This window comes from Mytilus californianus, unplaced genomic scaffold (genome assembly GCF_021869535.1).
Source record: "Mytilus californianus isolate M0D057914Y unplaced genomic scaffold, xbMytCali1.0.p SCAF_5, whole genome shotgun sequence".
Taxonomy (NCBI): domain Eukaryota; kingdom Metazoa; phylum Mollusca; class Bivalvia; order Mytilida; family Mytilidae; genus Mytilus; species Mytilus californianus.
In genome coordinates this window covers 2926637-2944371 of record NW_026262701.1, presented here as the reverse complement: position 1 = coordinate 2944371, position 17735 = coordinate 2926637, and the positions used below count along the sequence as shown (strand labels likewise).

At 32.3% G+C, this 17735-nt stretch overlaps 1 protein-coding gene across 1 annotated transcript; it reads right to left on the bottom strand.

Moving 5' to 3' along the window:
* Positions 1 to 5938: 5938 nt before the first annotated feature.
* LOC127700947 (uncharacterized) lies at positions 5939 to 17063 on the bottom strand. The gene is made up of 5 exons (XM_052204683.1): positions 16693 to 17063; positions 12034 to 12234; positions 10408 to 10578; positions 8539 to 8708; positions 5939 to 7456 (listed from the first exon to the last, which is right to left on the bottom strand). Exons 1-5 carry the CDS (start codon positions 16937 to 16939, stop codon positions 7001 to 7003), a joined length of 1245 nt encoding a protein of 414 aa, XP_052060643.1. The 5' UTR covers positions 16940 to 17063; the 3' UTR covers positions 5939 to 7000.
* Positions 17064 to 17735: the final 672 nt, after the last annotated feature.

Here is a 17735-nt window from a genome sequence, read left to right as displayed (position 1 = left end):
TCCCAAAATTGGTTTCCGTTCTCTAACTGAGTTTGCCTCAACCAAATTTTATGAAACTTATACACCATGCTTATTACCACAAAACACAGATCAAGTATGAATTTTGGTGGCGTCACTTTAACCGTTCTAGAGTTATGCCCCTTTATAAATGGAAAAATTGCAAAATTTTTAGTTTCCGTTCTCTATCTTAAGTTTGCCTCAAACAAATGTTATGAAACTTATACACAATGCTTATTACCACAAAACACAGATCAAGTTTGAATTTTGGTGGCATCACTTTAACTGTTCTAGAGTTATGCCCCTTTATAAATGGAAAAATTGCAAAATTTTTATTTTCTTCTAAATATCAAGTAATTTTTATACGACCGCAAAAAAATTTTGAGGTCGTATATTGGTATGACGTTGGCGTCGTCGTCAACCGGCATCGTCGTCCGAATACACAATGGTTTTCGCACTCTAACTTTAGTTTAAGTGAATGGATCTCTATGAAATTTTACCATAAGGTTCAATACCACAATAGGAAGGTGGGGATTGATTTTAGGGGTTATGGTACCAACAGTTAAGGAATTAGGGGCCAAAAAGGGGCCGAAAATAAGCATTTTTGTAACTTCCAGACATAACTTGTGTGTTAGCATATGGATCTCTTTGACATTGTACCACAAGATTCCATATCACAAAGGGTCAATGCTGGGATTGATTTTGGGGTTAATTGCCTCAAAATTTTAGGAATAAGGGGCCAAAAGGGGGCAAAAAACAAGCATTTTTCTAGTTTCATGACAATAACTTGTGTGTAAGTGTATGGATCTTTCTGAAATTTTACTACAAGGTTCCATTTCACAAAGGGAAAGCTGGAATTGAGTGTTGTGGTAATTGCCCAAAACGTTTAGTAATAAGGGGCCTAAAAAGGGGTTTAAAATAAGCATTTTTTAGTTTCTAGACAATAACTTGTGTTCAAGTGTATGGATCTCTCTAAAATTGTATTACAAGGTACCATACCACAAAGGCAAGGCTGTTATTGAGCTTGGTTTGGGGGGAAAGGGGGGTGGGGGTGATGAATCATAAGGGGGGCGGGGGTCAAAAAAGGGGTAATTTTTTTTTTTCCTTTTTTTTTTTGTTTAAAATTTACATTTTAAGTTAGTTATTTTTTATCACGAAGAGAAAGTAGGAATTGAGTTTTGGGGTTAATTGCTCAAACATTTATGAATAAGGGGCCAAATATTGGTCGAAAATAAGGATTTTTTTAGTTTGCAACAAAAACTTGTGTTCAAGTGTATGGATCTCTGTGAAATTGTATTGCAATGTACCATACCACAAATTGAAGGTTGTGATTGAGGTGGGGGATGATGAATCAAAAAGGGGTTGAAAAATGTGTGGGGGGTAGGATTTTTTTTTTTCCTTTTTTTTTCTTTAAAATTTTCCATTTAAAGATGGTTGTTTCAGATTTATATATGAAAGAAAATAATAATGATACGGTTATATATCATGAGGAACTGAAATTTAAAATTATGTATATTGGAAATTTAGGTTACATTGGAAAGTAATAATTGGGTTTGGTGGGGGGGGGGGGGGGGGTGGTTATGGCTCTAATATTTAAGGAATAAGGGAAAAAAAGGTTAAAAAACAAGGGTTTCCATTTTAATAGACAAATAATTGAGTAAAGAACATTATTTAAAAGCAGTGTAAGGTTGGTAATTAAAACTCATTTAAATATCTCATCTACACTGCTTTTAAATTATGTAAATTGGAAATTTGCCAATAACTTTATTGTTAATAAATGCATTGGAAATTTGCCAATATAAAATTTTGCTGATGAAGGTTTTTTGTTTACCTTTAGCCTTGACTATGAAGTCATTTTCTATTGTTATAGCCTTATGATGTAGTTGAATTATTTAATACTTTTATGATGTGTTTAAATGGGGTTTTATCATTTTTATGGTTGCAAATTTATTGTTTTAGTATAATAAACTCCATTTAAAATTTGCCAATAAAAAAAATTTTTGTTTATTTTTAGCTATGATTATGATGTCATTTTCTATTTTACTTTTATGGTTGCAAAGAAATTTTTATTTTTAGATATTACTGTTAAATGATGCTTATTAAGGTTTTTGCTATGTTTAGCCATGACTATGATATCATTTTCTATTTTAATATCTGTTATGATGTATTTAAATGGGCTTTTATGGTTACAAAGGAATTTTATTTTTAGATATTACTATAAAATGTTGCTGATGCTGATTAAGGATTTTGTTTATTTTTAGCCATGACTATGATGTCATTTTCTATTTTAATACCTTTATGATGTAATTTCCATTTTTAGATATTACTGTTAAATGATGCTGATTAAGGGTTTTTTGCTATGTTTAGCCATGACTATGATGTCATTTTCTATTTTAATATCTTTATGATGTATTTAAATGGGCTTTTATGGTTACAAAGGAATTTTATTTTTAGATATTACTTTAAATGTTGCTGATTAAGGATTTTTGTTTATTTTTAGCCATGACTATGATGTCACTTTCTATTTTAATACCTTTATGATGTATTTAAATGGGCTCCCATGTATTTAGATTTTTGATTATTTATACATGTTACCAAATTGGTCCACATTGAACAAAAACGGTCCAAATTTCAACTTTATTACATTACATCAAACATTGAATTCTACATATTCTTTGATATATTGAAATTAACAAACAATTTAGTTTATGGATATTCCACCATAATAGGTAAATTAAATTTTTTCCAGTTCTTACACCACATTCATCCTGTGTCAGAAATCTATGCTGTGTCAAATATTTAATGACAATCCAAAGTCATAGCTGTATCAAGCTTGAATTTTGTGTCCATACTTGCCCCAACTGTTCAGGGTTCGACCTCTGCGGTCGTATCAAGCTGCGCCCCAGCGAAGCATTTTATTAAAATTGGAGTTATCTTCCTTTGTCCATGATTATAGTTGAATCAACTACAATTAATGCTTTATACAATGCAATGTTTAATTTTGACTTCCACTGATAAAACACAGATCAAGTTGAATTTGGGTATTGTCACTTTCGAAAGATTGCAAAATTTTTTAGGTTCCATTCTGTATCTTAATTTTGCCCCAACCAAACATTATGAAACCTATACACAATATTCATTTCCACAAAACTAAGACCAAGTACAAATTTTTTGTTTCCGGTTTCTAACTTTAGTTTGCCTCAACCAAATGTTATGAAACTTATACACAATGCTTATTACTACATAATACAGATTAAGTACGAAATTTGGTGAGAACACTTTTACCATTCTTGAGTTATGTCCCTTTATAAACATAAAAATTGCTGAATTTTTGGTTTCCGTTCTCTATCTTTAGTACGTCTCAACAATATGTTATAAAACTTATACACAATCGTTCTAGAGTTATGCGTGTTTACAAATAGAGAAATTGCTGAATTTGTAGTGTCTGTTCTCTACTTAAGTTAGCCTCAACCAAATGTTATGAGACTTACACACAATGCTTGTTACCATAAAACTCAGATCAAGTTCGAATTTGGGTAGCGTCACTTTTACTGTTCTTCAGTTATGTCCCTTTATAACTATATGCTATGCAAGCGGGGGCATCATCTGTGTCCACATGTGGACACTATCCACATTTATTTAATAAGTTTATTATGCTTTCTGTCAATTTCATTTTCATCATGAAACTACAGTTGGTTGCAAATTGTGTTGCTGTATGAAAATTTCTTCAATACGAAATGACAAATGCCAACTAACCGATTCTATTTGAATGAATGACTCATCAAATAAGGGGATAACCTGTAACAACAGATAATGACACCTGTTGTGAACATTGATTAGCTTGTGGTCGTAAACAAAGTCATAAACTTGTTGCCAAGTAAAATTTCGTACTATTTGATTTTTTATTCTTACTTATTTAAAGACAATTGTTATTTTTAGCTTTACAGTCAAGAAATGGAAACAAATGTTGGCGGCAGAAATATCACCAGCAGCCATATTTTGTTGCCAGATGTAATAAAAAATAGCAATTTGCGACATTGGCAAAGCCCAGCACGGCGGTCCCTGGTCAATGATATGTCATATTTGGAAATTCCCTTATAAGATTTTCATCAACAAAATTAGATATTTATGAAAAAAAAATCACCAGGAAGATGGTTAGCTATATATGTATATATAGAAAGGGTTAAAAGCAAAAATAAGTTGGTTGACATATGTGCATTCCATGAATTTGTTGCCCTTAGATATTGATCCAGATGATAACAGATAATGAAGGGAATGATCAGTTATGCTCCAGTAAACATATTACCTCAATCAATATTACCTGCAGCGACGCATTATCAAGACTTGGTATTGGTTTTGTTTTAAATTGAACATATAATATATCAAAGTGAAACATACAGAGTTTGCATAGGCTAATTGTTTTTTTTTATGCCCCTGCCACTAGGTGTTACCCTTGACTGTCAGTCTGATGTCCTTCAGTTTTGCCCATTTTATAACTTGGAAAATTGTAATTTTTTTCTTACCGTGCTCTAACTTAAGTTTGCCTTATGCAAATTTTATGAAACTTGTACACAATGTTAAGAACCAAAACTCACAGACAGAGTTGTATTTGGGCAGTCAGTCACTTATTGTTCTAGAGTTATGCCCTTTATACAACTTGATAAATTGCAAATTTTTTCGTTTCCACTCTTAACTTAAATTTGCCTCATGCAAATTTTATGAAACTCATATACAATGCTAAGAACCAAAACTCTCAGACAGAGTTTGAATTTGGGCAACCATGGTCTACTCCTTGTGGTTAACATGTTATACAGAAGTACTAACCAATTATATTCTTTTATATAGAGCAGAAACGAATCTTTTTAAACTATTTATTGTATCACATAGACTCTAATAATTAGACAACAATGTTATATAAATATCTAATACACGTTTCACAATAAACAAACATCTTCATACTTCATATAAATATCTAATACATGTATCACAATAAACAAACATATACATTGATTTAAAACATAAATTAACAAATAAATGTAGGTCAAAAATAAATAATTATTTTTGTAATATTTCATTCACACTAACATACATCACCTTTTATTATATACTTAGTAGTAAATACAGATAAATTGTATGTTTAATACAATCATTGGCAAGCGTGCTGTATCAGCCACCCGTGATGATAATGATATCAGCACGGTTTCAAAGGCTTTATCACACCTTTAATCTGTATGACGTCACGTCATCGATTGCAGTTACTGTTGCAAAGGCTTTATCAAACCCCCTAATTTGTACGACGTCATATCAAACCTATAATCTGCATGACGTCATTTCAAACCTCCTTATCTGTATTACGTCATGTCACATAAAAAACATCTACGTGAGGTATATGTATATAATAAAGTGTATATGATATGGCTTTTTCAATATCACACACTGTATCAACCCTCAACCAATATAATCCCTCGAGCAGAGCTCTTGGGATTATATTGGTGTCTCAGGTTGATACGGATGTGATATTGAAAAAAGCCATATGATATTCTCTATTTATCATACACAATATCAATAATAAAACTACATATACAAAACTTATATACTACACTGGGATGGAATATGATTTATAATAACAACAAATCAGTTTAACTGTCTTCAGAAAATAGGTCTTATTCATATTTTGCTAAGAATAAAACTGAAATTTCACTTATTCATTTTGTAAGCCTTGGTTCATACTTGATTTAAATACTAACTTAACTATGTTAAAGTAAATAGCTGACTCTATCCATGTTATGTTTGAGCTGGGACTGTTATACTAACATAATTATTAGATAGTATAAAAGTCCCAGGTCTGAGAGTGCACATTTTGGAACAATATTTGAGGTGGAAACCATTTACTGTTACAGTATTATAAATCTTCTATTTTATATATATATATATGTTTAGATTTTTCTTTTCTAATGCTAAGAATTGTATCTCTTCCCTCCCACTACATCAAGTGTGATATAATACATCTCCTCTCAAGACAGTTAAATTATTTATTAGCATTACTTTTATAATAAGAACAATAATGTTCCAGTAAATCACCTTTAGGACGACTGCTAAGTTAGATTGATTGATTGTTGGTGTTTTAACGCCACTTTTAAGCGCCATATTTGGGCTATTTCGTGGCGGTCAGTTTTTATAGGTGGAGGAAGCCGGAGTGCCCGGAGAAAACCACTGACCTTCGATAGGAATACTGACAATCCTAGTCAATTAAGATTGGAGTCGAGTGCACCTGCACGAGCGGGGTTCGAACTCACAACCTCAGTGTTGACTGGCTAGTGATTACAGTAGTAGAACTACTTATACCACTTGGCCAACGAGGCCCCGCTAAGTTAGAGAATCATAAAAATATTTATTGCTGCAAAATTGGCAAGATACAACAAAACGCGTATACTATAAATTCAGAAATTATTGCGAATAATGCGACAGGGTGAGGATCGCAATAATTAGAACTCGCATTCTGATATCTGGTACATATGTCTTTAAGCAGCTTTTCTTAAAATCGCAATAATTAATCTCGCATTTTTGTCCATTTCTCAAAAATCGCAATAATAAATGCAGGCAATAATTTCTGAATTTACAGTATACAAAAAATAAGTTGGTTTACAGTATTGAGTTAAATGGACTGACCTCCAAAACATGTTTGGTCAGAAATATCACCAATCAGCCTTGACCTCAAAATATTAATGTAGCAGACCCCATAATCTGTTTATTTCTGGTAAAGTGTTTAAATAATATCAACTAATTTGACTTTTAAATAGTGAATTAAATCTAAAAGAAAGAACAACCCAAAATTGATGTGGACGGATGGCATCACAAATGTAGCAAAGTTTACTCTACTTCAAAAAATAATTTTGTCTTAGATTAAAAGTTATTCTGTAAATGTATCAAAATTTCATAAAAATGTATTTGAAGAGTTTCTATATGTATCACAGATAGTTTGTAGCACTAGTAATTCCATTCATCAAGATGGATTATCTTCCCCTGTTATTTCTATAGTATCTTGCTTTGATAATAAAGTCACATCACTATTACAGATTTCTAGCTTGCTATGATCACTGTCTATAGAAACTGTCTTTGCAGGCAAAGGAGTAGGTTTCCTTAAACACTCTGATGATGTGACAGTGACTGGCGCACGTGATATTGGTAAGAATGATATGTTTGATGATGTATCAGGGGGAGATAATGTCTTCTGGTCTGATGAAGTGTCTGTAATGCCTGCCAATGATATTGGTGAAAATGAATTATTGGATGATGTTTCAGGGGGGAGTAATGCCTTTAGGTCGGACGAGGCCTCTCGTATATTTGTTCCTGGATCCCTGTAATTTCCTTTCAACCAAACGTGTCGACTACCATCCAAGTAATGGCGAAAATGTCTAACAACACGACTCCCTAAAGAATCATAGGTCTCACCCATTACCTGCAATAGAAAAGATAATCTGGTTATATGGTTTAATGAATACAAAAATAAAGATATAATCATGAGGATTGTCAAGTAACAATTTGGGACCAAAATGGCATTAAAAATCAAATGTATATCAACATTTCACCAATTTTTAGAATTAAACGTTGAATCTCAGCCATAAATAAAAGTATATCTTTTCATGCCATGTGTCATGTATTTACAAGATCTATAAAGTAAAAGAATGAAATTACACAAGATCTTTGACTTTACATTTTAGAACATTCATGTTCATGATGTTAACAACAGTATCCAACCAACCACTAGCTTCCTGAAGATCCCAGTACATTTCGAACAGGCTTTCCAATTTATAAGCTGTCTTTTGTTTCCTTGTTCAAGTTGGTAAAAGATTTTTAATTAGGAAGGGCTTGTGCTCTGCTAATTTAGCAAAAAGGGTCCTAACAATAACCAATTGTTATTTCAGTCTTAGATACATGATGTTTTTATTTGCTGTTATTGGCTTTGTTGAACTAGCTGTCAGTAACTGTGAGTATTCTTAGAACAACGTTTTTTTTGTTGTTGTGGGGATGATAAATACCATGCCACATCCAGTCTGCATTAGTGTTACTTGTTTTTCTGCTTTGTATCGATCTGATGAGTTAAGCCCTTTTCAACAGATTTTTCAAGTTTGTTCATATGTTGTGCTGTTACACCCCTGTCCCAGTTTAGGGGAGGGTTGGGCGCCTGCAAACATGTTCAACCTCGCAACATTCTGTATGTGTCTGTCCCAAGTCAGGTGCCAGTAATTTAGTGGTTGTTGTTTGTTGCTGTATATTATATTTGTTTTTCGTTCATTGTTTTGTACATAAATCAGGCTGGTTTCCTGTTTGAATTGTTTTACATGTGTCATTTTGGGGACTTTTATAGCTGACTATGCAGTATGGATTGATAGGTATGTCAGTATTCCTTTGATAAAAATAAATAAATGCATAGAAGGAACATCAACAAAAGAGGGTTAGAGACTGATTACAATGAATGGACCAAAATGATCTTGCAGAGGAGGGGGAAATCCCCTTTGACTGGTGCCCTGTTATTCCTACCTCTATCTCCATTTCCTGTGTACCAATCCTGAGTGTAGCTTTGTACAGATTAGTTTTCTTAGATCCATGTACTCCTTTACTGTGTATTTGTCCTAAAAGTTCTAAATCAAGGGTCTTCAGTACTTCCTCTCTTACTGTCACTACATCACTGCCTGAATCTATCATAAATTCTGGAGAGAGAATATAGTAAACTGTCTAAACTGCCATGTTGCATTTACATTTGTATCCTCTCTCGTTTTTAATATTTTTTTACATACTGATAACACATACTAATAATGGCTTAATCTTCAGTCAATGTAAGAAATGATAAGAAATGCATTATGTTGTAAAATATTACTCTGTAAGATAGTTTCTTTCTTACTTCATGTGACAAATTTTTTTGTCATAACTTGGATTCTAAAAAACATTATCCCAAAAGTGGCCAAGATATTGACCATATAAACCAATTTCTGATACCAAAAGTTACTGCTACTTTCAACTAACAATTTTTTTCAATTGAGTTTCAATTCAACAGATTGAGCTCCATATTTATATATATATTATTTATACACTTGCATTTATAATGAATGCTTCAGAAATTATTTCATTTGGTATGTATGACAGTGTATTAATGCTATAGTACTACTTTCAGAATATGAATTTATGAACATAACTTATAACAAGCATTCTGAGAGTATTGCATGGCAATACATAGTCCCCTACCAGTTAAAAATTCATTGTACTGGAACAATATTGATCTTTAACTTTTCATGGTGTAAACTATATAACAAATATCAAGTCAATATCTTCGAACATGATGCAAAAAAAGTGTGGAAAACTGATTATTTAAGTGAATTTTCAGAGTCCAAGGACCATAACTCTGCACAAAACCATCAGACGGTAACAAAATTAGAATTTGATCTGTAACTTGTCACCATTAAACAATATACCAATTATCAAATCAATATCTTCAAGCATGACGAAAAAAGTGAGGAAAACTTATTATTTGAGGGAATTTTCTAAGTCCAAGGACCATAACTCTGCACAAAATCATCAGACCGGAACAAAATTCGAAATTGATCCGTAACTTGTCATGAGAAAACTATATACCAATCATCAAATCAATATCTTCAAGCATGACAAAAAACAGTGTGGAAAATTGATTATTTGAGTGAATTTTCTAAGTTCAAGGACCATAACTCTGCACAAAATCATCAGACCAAAACAAAATTCGAACTTGATCTGTAACTTGTCATGATAAAACCATATACCAAATATCAAATCAATATCTTCAAGCACGAAGAAAAAAGTGTGGAAAACTGATTTGCCAGACTGACGGATGGACAGACAGACGTACGGAGTGCAAACCTAAAGTCTCCCTCAACTTCATCGGTAGGGGACTAATAATCAAAGTGCTTGTAATCACTGAAGGGTAAAGATTGCTTTAATTTATCAATGGGAAGAAAAATTAAACATTGCATTGTAAAAATATTGGTTGTAGTTGATTCAATTACAGTTATGGACAAAGGAAGATAACTCCATTTTTAAAGATTACTTTAACAATGACATCATATATATTTTTAGAACAGATATTAGATTCCTGCACCTTGCACAAGTTATGTAATTTTCTTGACAAGTATAGCATCATTTTGTAACTATATCTAAGCATATATTTCATTGATAAATTTCTGGAAATGTTCATGGATAGGATGTTTAGAATGTTATGATCAATGCACTATATTGTGTGTATCTCAAAAGTAGTGCTTAACCTTGGAAGATTTAGATATCAAGTCAGAACCATACGGTTTTGATTGCATTTCATGCAATCTTTACCCAATAAAAAACAAATCCAAGGTGCTTCAATCAAACATGTTTTATTACAATACTTACCAAAAGTATGAAATTTTGCAGGATTATTTGTTGATATAACAGTAGCATCTAAGATTAGGAAATCAAATTTGGCATCTTCTAAACATGCTGGCTTTCCCCATCGTCCAAATGCAACAGGCACTTCAGTTTTGGCTGGCAAGAGTGGTCGGTGTCTCTTCCGTAATCTATTCACTGCAAATAAGAATTTTATATTTCACTTAACCTTTTGAGAATGATGGTTATTTAGCATTACTGTAAAAAAAAAATATGAAACGGTATTTGTGGGAAGGAGGGAACTAATAATGTTGACCTATAGATGTGTATTTGGTTATTTCCGTCGATGGGTTGCTGTCTCATTGACATACACACCATTTCTCCAGACTCCTTCTCTTTATAATCCTGATTTCATCTTAACAGACAAGCAGTCGTCTAAAACTTAAGACTCAGAATCCATTTTCGTTATTCTGATGGCAACAGTATAACTTTCTACTGTACGAACTTAAAATAAGAATATTTATCCTTGTTTTCCAGTTGTCATTGACAATGCATAAAAACATCCTAATTTTTTAAAGAGCAATCAATTAAATTGATGTAAACTGACAAGAATCATAAGTAATCAATGAAATTTGATGTTGACAATATTGATTAATATCAAATTATGATAAACATTAAAGATATTAATGATCATGTTTTATTTTATCACACAATGTCAATGAAAATGATCACATGTTGATTATAGTTATGTGTGTATTGATCCTGTCTTTGAGTGATATTAATTCCTATTTACTTGTCCATATTGATAAAGGAATTGCCCATCAGTGAATTAAATTAATTGTGCATGCTAATACATGTAAATCAAGAATAATATTTGATGCGATTGGAGAAAAATGTGCTGACAAAATCCAAACACCATTGGAAAATTACATAAAAGTCTATATCTTAAATAATGCAGGTCTTTTTATTTGCTTATTTATGTCAAGTGTATTAATAACTTTTTACTTTGCATTAAAAATGGGTTATTATTTATTTTATAGAAATGGGTCTCATATTAAACAAATTTCTAAGTAAGACATTTTTTTCTAAAGATGAAAATTAAATAATAGTATTCAACTATCAAAATTCTCTGATATGGAAAAGGGTTGTTTAATTATTTCATGGAAGTGGGTTTCATATTAAACAAATTTTTAAGTAACAATTTTTTTTCTAAAGATAAAAATAAAATAAAAGTATTCAACAATAAAAATTCTCTGATATGGAGAGGAGTGCCACACTTTGCTTAGTTGTGAAATCTGTGCCATTATTTAAGACCATTATATTAAGTTATGTCTTTAACATTGGTCCCATTCAGAAAACTTTGGAAAGAACATACATTTTATACATTTTAATAATTTCTAGTGTTATGTTATAGCTTAAATTATGCCATTGTTTTTCTGTTTCAAATTTTCTTATTTTAGGAGTGGTTTATAGCTTGCGACGTGGTACTGTTATTCTGAGAATAACCTACACCAATCACCATCAGCAAAATTGATTGAATATCTTAAACAGAGGACACCATAAAGAATGGATAAATAAATAGGCTTAGCTTTCTGGATTCACACTTGTTTAGCGGAAGTTACATTTATATAGCTTAACAAATTGGAAAGGTACCTGCACGCTCTAGTCGTCGTTTATGACCTGGTAATGTTATTTCTAACTCATCGTAAACTTCTTCATCTGGTAAATTAAGTGTCTCAATTTCATCCAAACTGGCGTAATCGCCTTCTACAAAACTTTGGAAATAATGCTCCAGACCATTTTGTTTCAGCCAATCTAAAACCTTGTATTGTTCACTTGGTCGGAAATCAGAAGCTGAAAAACAATGAAATTTGCATAGATAAGTGGTCATATATAATTCTTTTTCCTGCCTCTTTTACTACCCTTGACTTTCATGGACATCTAGGGTTAAGCACTGTATATGTCCAAACATATTTGGTTAAGGAAACTCCAGAACATATCCCTATATATTCTATTTTGATGACTAGATCATTATTTTGCCAGTGAGCTTACACAATTGTAAATGATAATCTCAAGGTGCTCAGATACATATAGGTAAAAAACAAAATCTCTATATGTGTGATATTGTCATTCATATTAGGGAGCTACCATTTGATTTTCAGGGGGGGGGGGGCTAGGATGAAATTTGAAAAAAAGGCAGGACAGGAGTTTTGAGTAAAAAAAAAAGGCAGGATGGCAATTTATGTATAAAAAGTCAGGATAAACTAATAAAAAAAAGGCAGGACTGAATAGAGTGAAAAATAAAAAGGCAGGACAGAGATTACAACTAAAAAAAAAATGCAGGACAAAATTTTTCATCCAAGCCCCCCCCCCCCCCCCCCCCCCCCCCCCCCCCACCCCCCTAAAAATCAAATTGTAGCTCCCTTATACAAACCTGTTCTATGTTTTATGTTTGGTTGACAGATTGCCAGTTGTATATATCTAAAACCCCCATGCAACATATATCTACATTTTTGTAAACTCTTATTTTTGTTAAAAGTCACCAATGTGTAATGGACGCTTCTTCTTGTAACAATTTGGGACCCCTCAAACAAATGGGTTATAATTTCCTGGTTCTACTATAATAACCTAAATTAACTAAATGGGACATAAATTTACAGCACAAAGAATTATGATTTTGAATTTCAGCCAAAAATTCCAAAGTACATATGTTAATTACTAGCACATTTAATTTGGTATCAATTTCATTTTCCAGAAAGTTGCTAGTTTGATCCTTCTAAAAACCACGCTAGATTGATCCCTCTGTAAACTTTGCTAGATTGGTCCCTCTGAAAACCTTGAGTAATTGAGCCCTCTGAAAACCATGCTTGATTGATCCCTCGGAAAACTTTGCTAGGTCGACCATTTGTAGGTTGATCACTCTCAAAAATATGCTAGATTGATCCATCTGAAAACCATGCTAGATCATGCTGATTAATCCATCTGAAAACATTGCTAGATTGATCCCTCTTGAAAACATTGCTATATTGAGCCCTCTAAAAACCTTGCTTGAATGAGCCCTCTGAAACCCTTACTAGATTGGTCCTTCTGAAAACCTTGCTAGATTGATCACTCTGAAAACATTGCTAATTTGATCCCTCTGAAAACATTGCTAGATTGGTCCCTCTAAAAATATTGCTAGATTGAGCATTCTGAAAACCTTGCTTGATTGAGTCCTATGAATACCTTGCTAGATTGTTCCCTCTGACAACTTTGCAAGATTGATCCCTGAGGCCTCTGAAAACCTAGATTTCTTTAGCCCTCTGAAAAGATTGCTTCATTCAGCCCTCTAAATACCATGCTAGATTGGCCCCTCTGAAAACCTTGCTAGGTTGATCCCTCTGAAAACATTTGCAATTGGTCCATCTGAAAACCTTGCTAGATTGATCCTCTCAAAAGATTGCTAGATTCATCCCTCTGAAAACCTTGCTAAATTGAGCCCTCAAAAAACCATGCTACATCCACTTCATTTGAGCTTTGGTGGATAGTTGTCCCATTTGCAATCATACAACATCTCCTTATTTTCATATACATGGTCCCTCTATAAACCTTGCTTGATTGGGCCAGCTGAAAACTTTGTTAGATTGATGCCTCTGAAAACTTTGCTAAATCAAGACATCTTAAATCCATGCTAGATTGATCATGTTGATCCCTCTGTAAACTTTGCTAGATTGAGCCCTCTGAAAAAATGCTTGATTGGTCCCTCTGAAAACCATGCTACATGTACATGTAGATTGATCCTCTGAAAAGATTGCAAGGTTGATCCCTCTGTAAAATTTGCTAGATTGATCCCTCTGAAAACCTTGCCAGATTGATCCTTCTGAAAACATTGCTAAATTGATCCCTCTGAAAAGATTGCTAGATTGATCCCTCTGTAAACTTTGCTAGATTGATCCCACTGAAAACCTTGCCATATTGATCCATCTGAAAACATTGCTAAATTGATCCCTCTGAAAAGGTTGCTAGATTGGTCCCTCTGTAAACATTGCTAGATTGATCACTCTAAAAACCTCACCGATTGAGCCCTCTGAAAACATTGCTAGATTGACATGAATCACATGATTGATCCCTCTGAAAATCTCCATTCTTCAAAAGATCAATCATACAGAATTAGGTATCAGGGAAATAAAATACCTCAAAGTTGTTTACTCTTAATTAATTGCATTTTGTATAGTATATCCCCTAAAACCAAAATTATTTTTTTGCTATGTAGATTTATATCTGAATTATTCCTGAATGAATTGGGATATTTATTGTATCCTGTTTTTTGTAGGACAAGTGGTCCCCAACCTGTTAACTTCTCATGGTTTGAATGTTAATATAATATATATATTAACATATATATATATATATATATATGAATTGTATGTTTTTTTTTCATCAGCAGTGCACTATCATTGTATAATAAAGTTACCCCTCAGTGAAAATTACACCATTTTTGTATTTTAATGTTATATTATATTTATTCTTATGTAAACTTGGTAAATAGTTGATATATATTATCTTATTTTAATATCATAAATTCATTCATTTTCAAATTTCTTTATCATAATATCAAGATAACATATCCTTTAATATATATATATTTGAAATGAGATTTTGTTTACATGCATAATGCATGTATATATATGTCTGAGCATGATACAACAAAGACTTTGAAAACATTTAATCAGGCTTAATCAGGAATGATTTCACAGGGTTTATCAATTTCTTTAAAATATAAACTTACCTGAACATTTGTTGCTGATTTTACATTTTAATGATTAGACTTACACATTTTTTTAAAGTTTCTATAATAATAATAATAATATCCATGATTTGAAGAGGATGGTAATTAATAGAGAATATCATATGGCTTTTTCAATATCACATCCGTATCAACCCGAGACACCAATATATTCCCAAGAGCTCTGCTCGAGGGATTATATTGGTTGAGAGTTGATACGGTGTGTGATATTGAAAAAGCCATATCATATACACTTTATTATATACATATACCTCACGTAGATGTTTTTTATGTGACATGACGTCATACAGATAAGAAGGTTTGAAATGACGTCATACAGATTATAGGTTTGACATGACGTCATACAGGTAAGGGGTTTGATAAAGCCTTTGCCATCGATGACGTGACGTCATACAGATCAAAGGTGTGATAAAGCCTTTGCAACCGTGCTGATATCGATATCATCACGGGTGGCTGATACAGCATGCTTGCCAATGATTGTATTACACATACAGTTTATCTGTATTTACTAATAAGTATATAATAAACCCAATTACTTTACACTAATATTACTTAAGGCCCTCATAAAGTAATTACAAATATGATTATAGTACACAAATAAAAAATAAAACAAACAAGGAGTTTATATACACCATGTACATAAGATTAATATCATGCATAGTGTTCATGTTCAACATGTTCAATAGCAATCTATATCTGCTTGGCTTGAAGATATTTGAAACATTTAGATATAAAAAAAACATAAATATGAAGATCATTTTTATGTTAGTTGGTAAGCTATTCCATAGAACTGAAAAGATTTTTTTTATTATATTCGTGTTTGGTCGAATAACTACCAAATTGTTTTCTGGGACAGATCTTAATTTTTTTTCATAAATTTCAGAGCTCTGAACAGTCAACTTTATCCGATTTTTTAGCCAATGATATGACATTCTGTTCTGAAAACTTAATTAACCTATTTAATCAGTTAAAAAGTTCTGTTGATGGTGCAAGGCAATGGGGCATATCAAATTATTCTTGCTGCTCTTTTTTTTTTAGTTTTATCTGGGACAAATGTTAGTACATGTATAATGGTCCCAGTTTTTATCAATCTCTGGAGGTATCCTTCATTACAATTACCCTATACTGTGCAACAGTAGTCAAATATTAAAATTATAAAATAAATTTTACTTTCGTGGTCTAAGTTTTTCTTGATTTTTGTAAAAATAAATATCCTTGTATATTATAATTATTCTTCTGTTGCTTGTCAGTATTTGATATATAGGGCCTATATATAGTTAAATTATAAAATTATAAATCCATTTGCAAATAAACATAAATTATATTTATCATGTAATAATTGTTAACATGACTGTTATAACCGTCAAGTCAAGACCTTTATATTGCCAATGAAACTAATTATCTACATCCAAATGCAGGTAAATAAGTCGGAGCATGATACAACGAAGGAGGTTTAAAACATTTGACAGGTTTAATCAGGAATGATTGCCCAGGTATGATCAATTTCATGAAATTGTAAAACCTACCTGAACATAAAATTTGTTTTCGATGATCTGGATCTGTTATGTACATAGCATCTAAATCTTTGCCGTCAAGGTAACACAAATCATCCTCCGAGTCAAAGCCTTTAATCACAAACATGTCATAGTACTGCAATAGTCCCAATTCTCCAAGAAATCCTTGTACACCGTCAGTCATTTCTAAGGTATTTTTATTTTGAATCGGTGATTTCGCTTGAAAATTGAATACATGTGTATATGATGAAGTAAGCATTTGATCTTTGGTAATTTGTCGTTTAAAATACCTGAATATTAAATAACGATCGATGCTAAATTATCAGGAATCATCGATTTTGGAATCATAGCGTGTGTCACATTACCTGGCCATGATGACAACAAATTGCAAACTCCCTTATGTTAATTTTGATTGGATAGACACAAACCGGACGCGGTGAATCAACCAATCAAACAAAGTAACAGGTGCTCGTTTTAGCTTGTCAGGTAATCCCCTTATGTTATTTTTAGAATTTTAGATGGGTAGTTTGTTAGTACAAAATACCATGCTTAATATACCCATCAAGAGAGCGGTCCATTGAGGTTGTGTTACCAGTGACTACATGGAAAGGTGGTCTTTTGATACAACGATAAAAAAAAGTTTTAACCCTAACCCTAACAGATCAGTCGACAGTCTGGAAGGGGGGAGGTGTCCTTTATTTCTGTAATTTTTTGGTAATTTTTCTCAATTATAAATAATTTTTTTACCATTATTCTCTATTCTTATAGTTTAGAACCTCATTCGGTCCTCTATTTTCTTTCATTTTTTTACCCATTTTTCAATTCTTTATAATGTATATTATTTGTACATCATTGTGTATACTTTTTTTTATACCCGTCAAGTTTTCTCTATTCTGTAAACCCCATCCAAACCCTCTTATATGACAAGCAAAATCATACTTAGCAGTAGGTTTATTCTGTGTTTCGTATAATCTTATAGAGATCCATGAATAATACATGTTTATCCATTCAGTGCCGAGGTCCAAGTTTACATTGACCTGGGACATACTATATTG

Bases quoted from the DNA above. Each gene is read 5' to 3' on its own strand.
- LOC127700947 (XM_052204683.1), bottom strand. From the start codon at position 16,939: ATGCTTACTTCATCATATACACATGTATTCAATTTTCAAGCGAAATCA. The intron at 10,579-12,033 runs GTACCTTTCCAA...TCTTATTTGCAG, and splicing joins ACGACGACTAGAGCGTGCAG to TGAATAGATTACGGAAGAGA. The intron at 7,457-8,538 runs GTAGGAATAACA...TTTCTATTGCAG, and splicing joins CACAGGAAATGGAGATAGAG to GTAATGGGTGAGACCTATGA.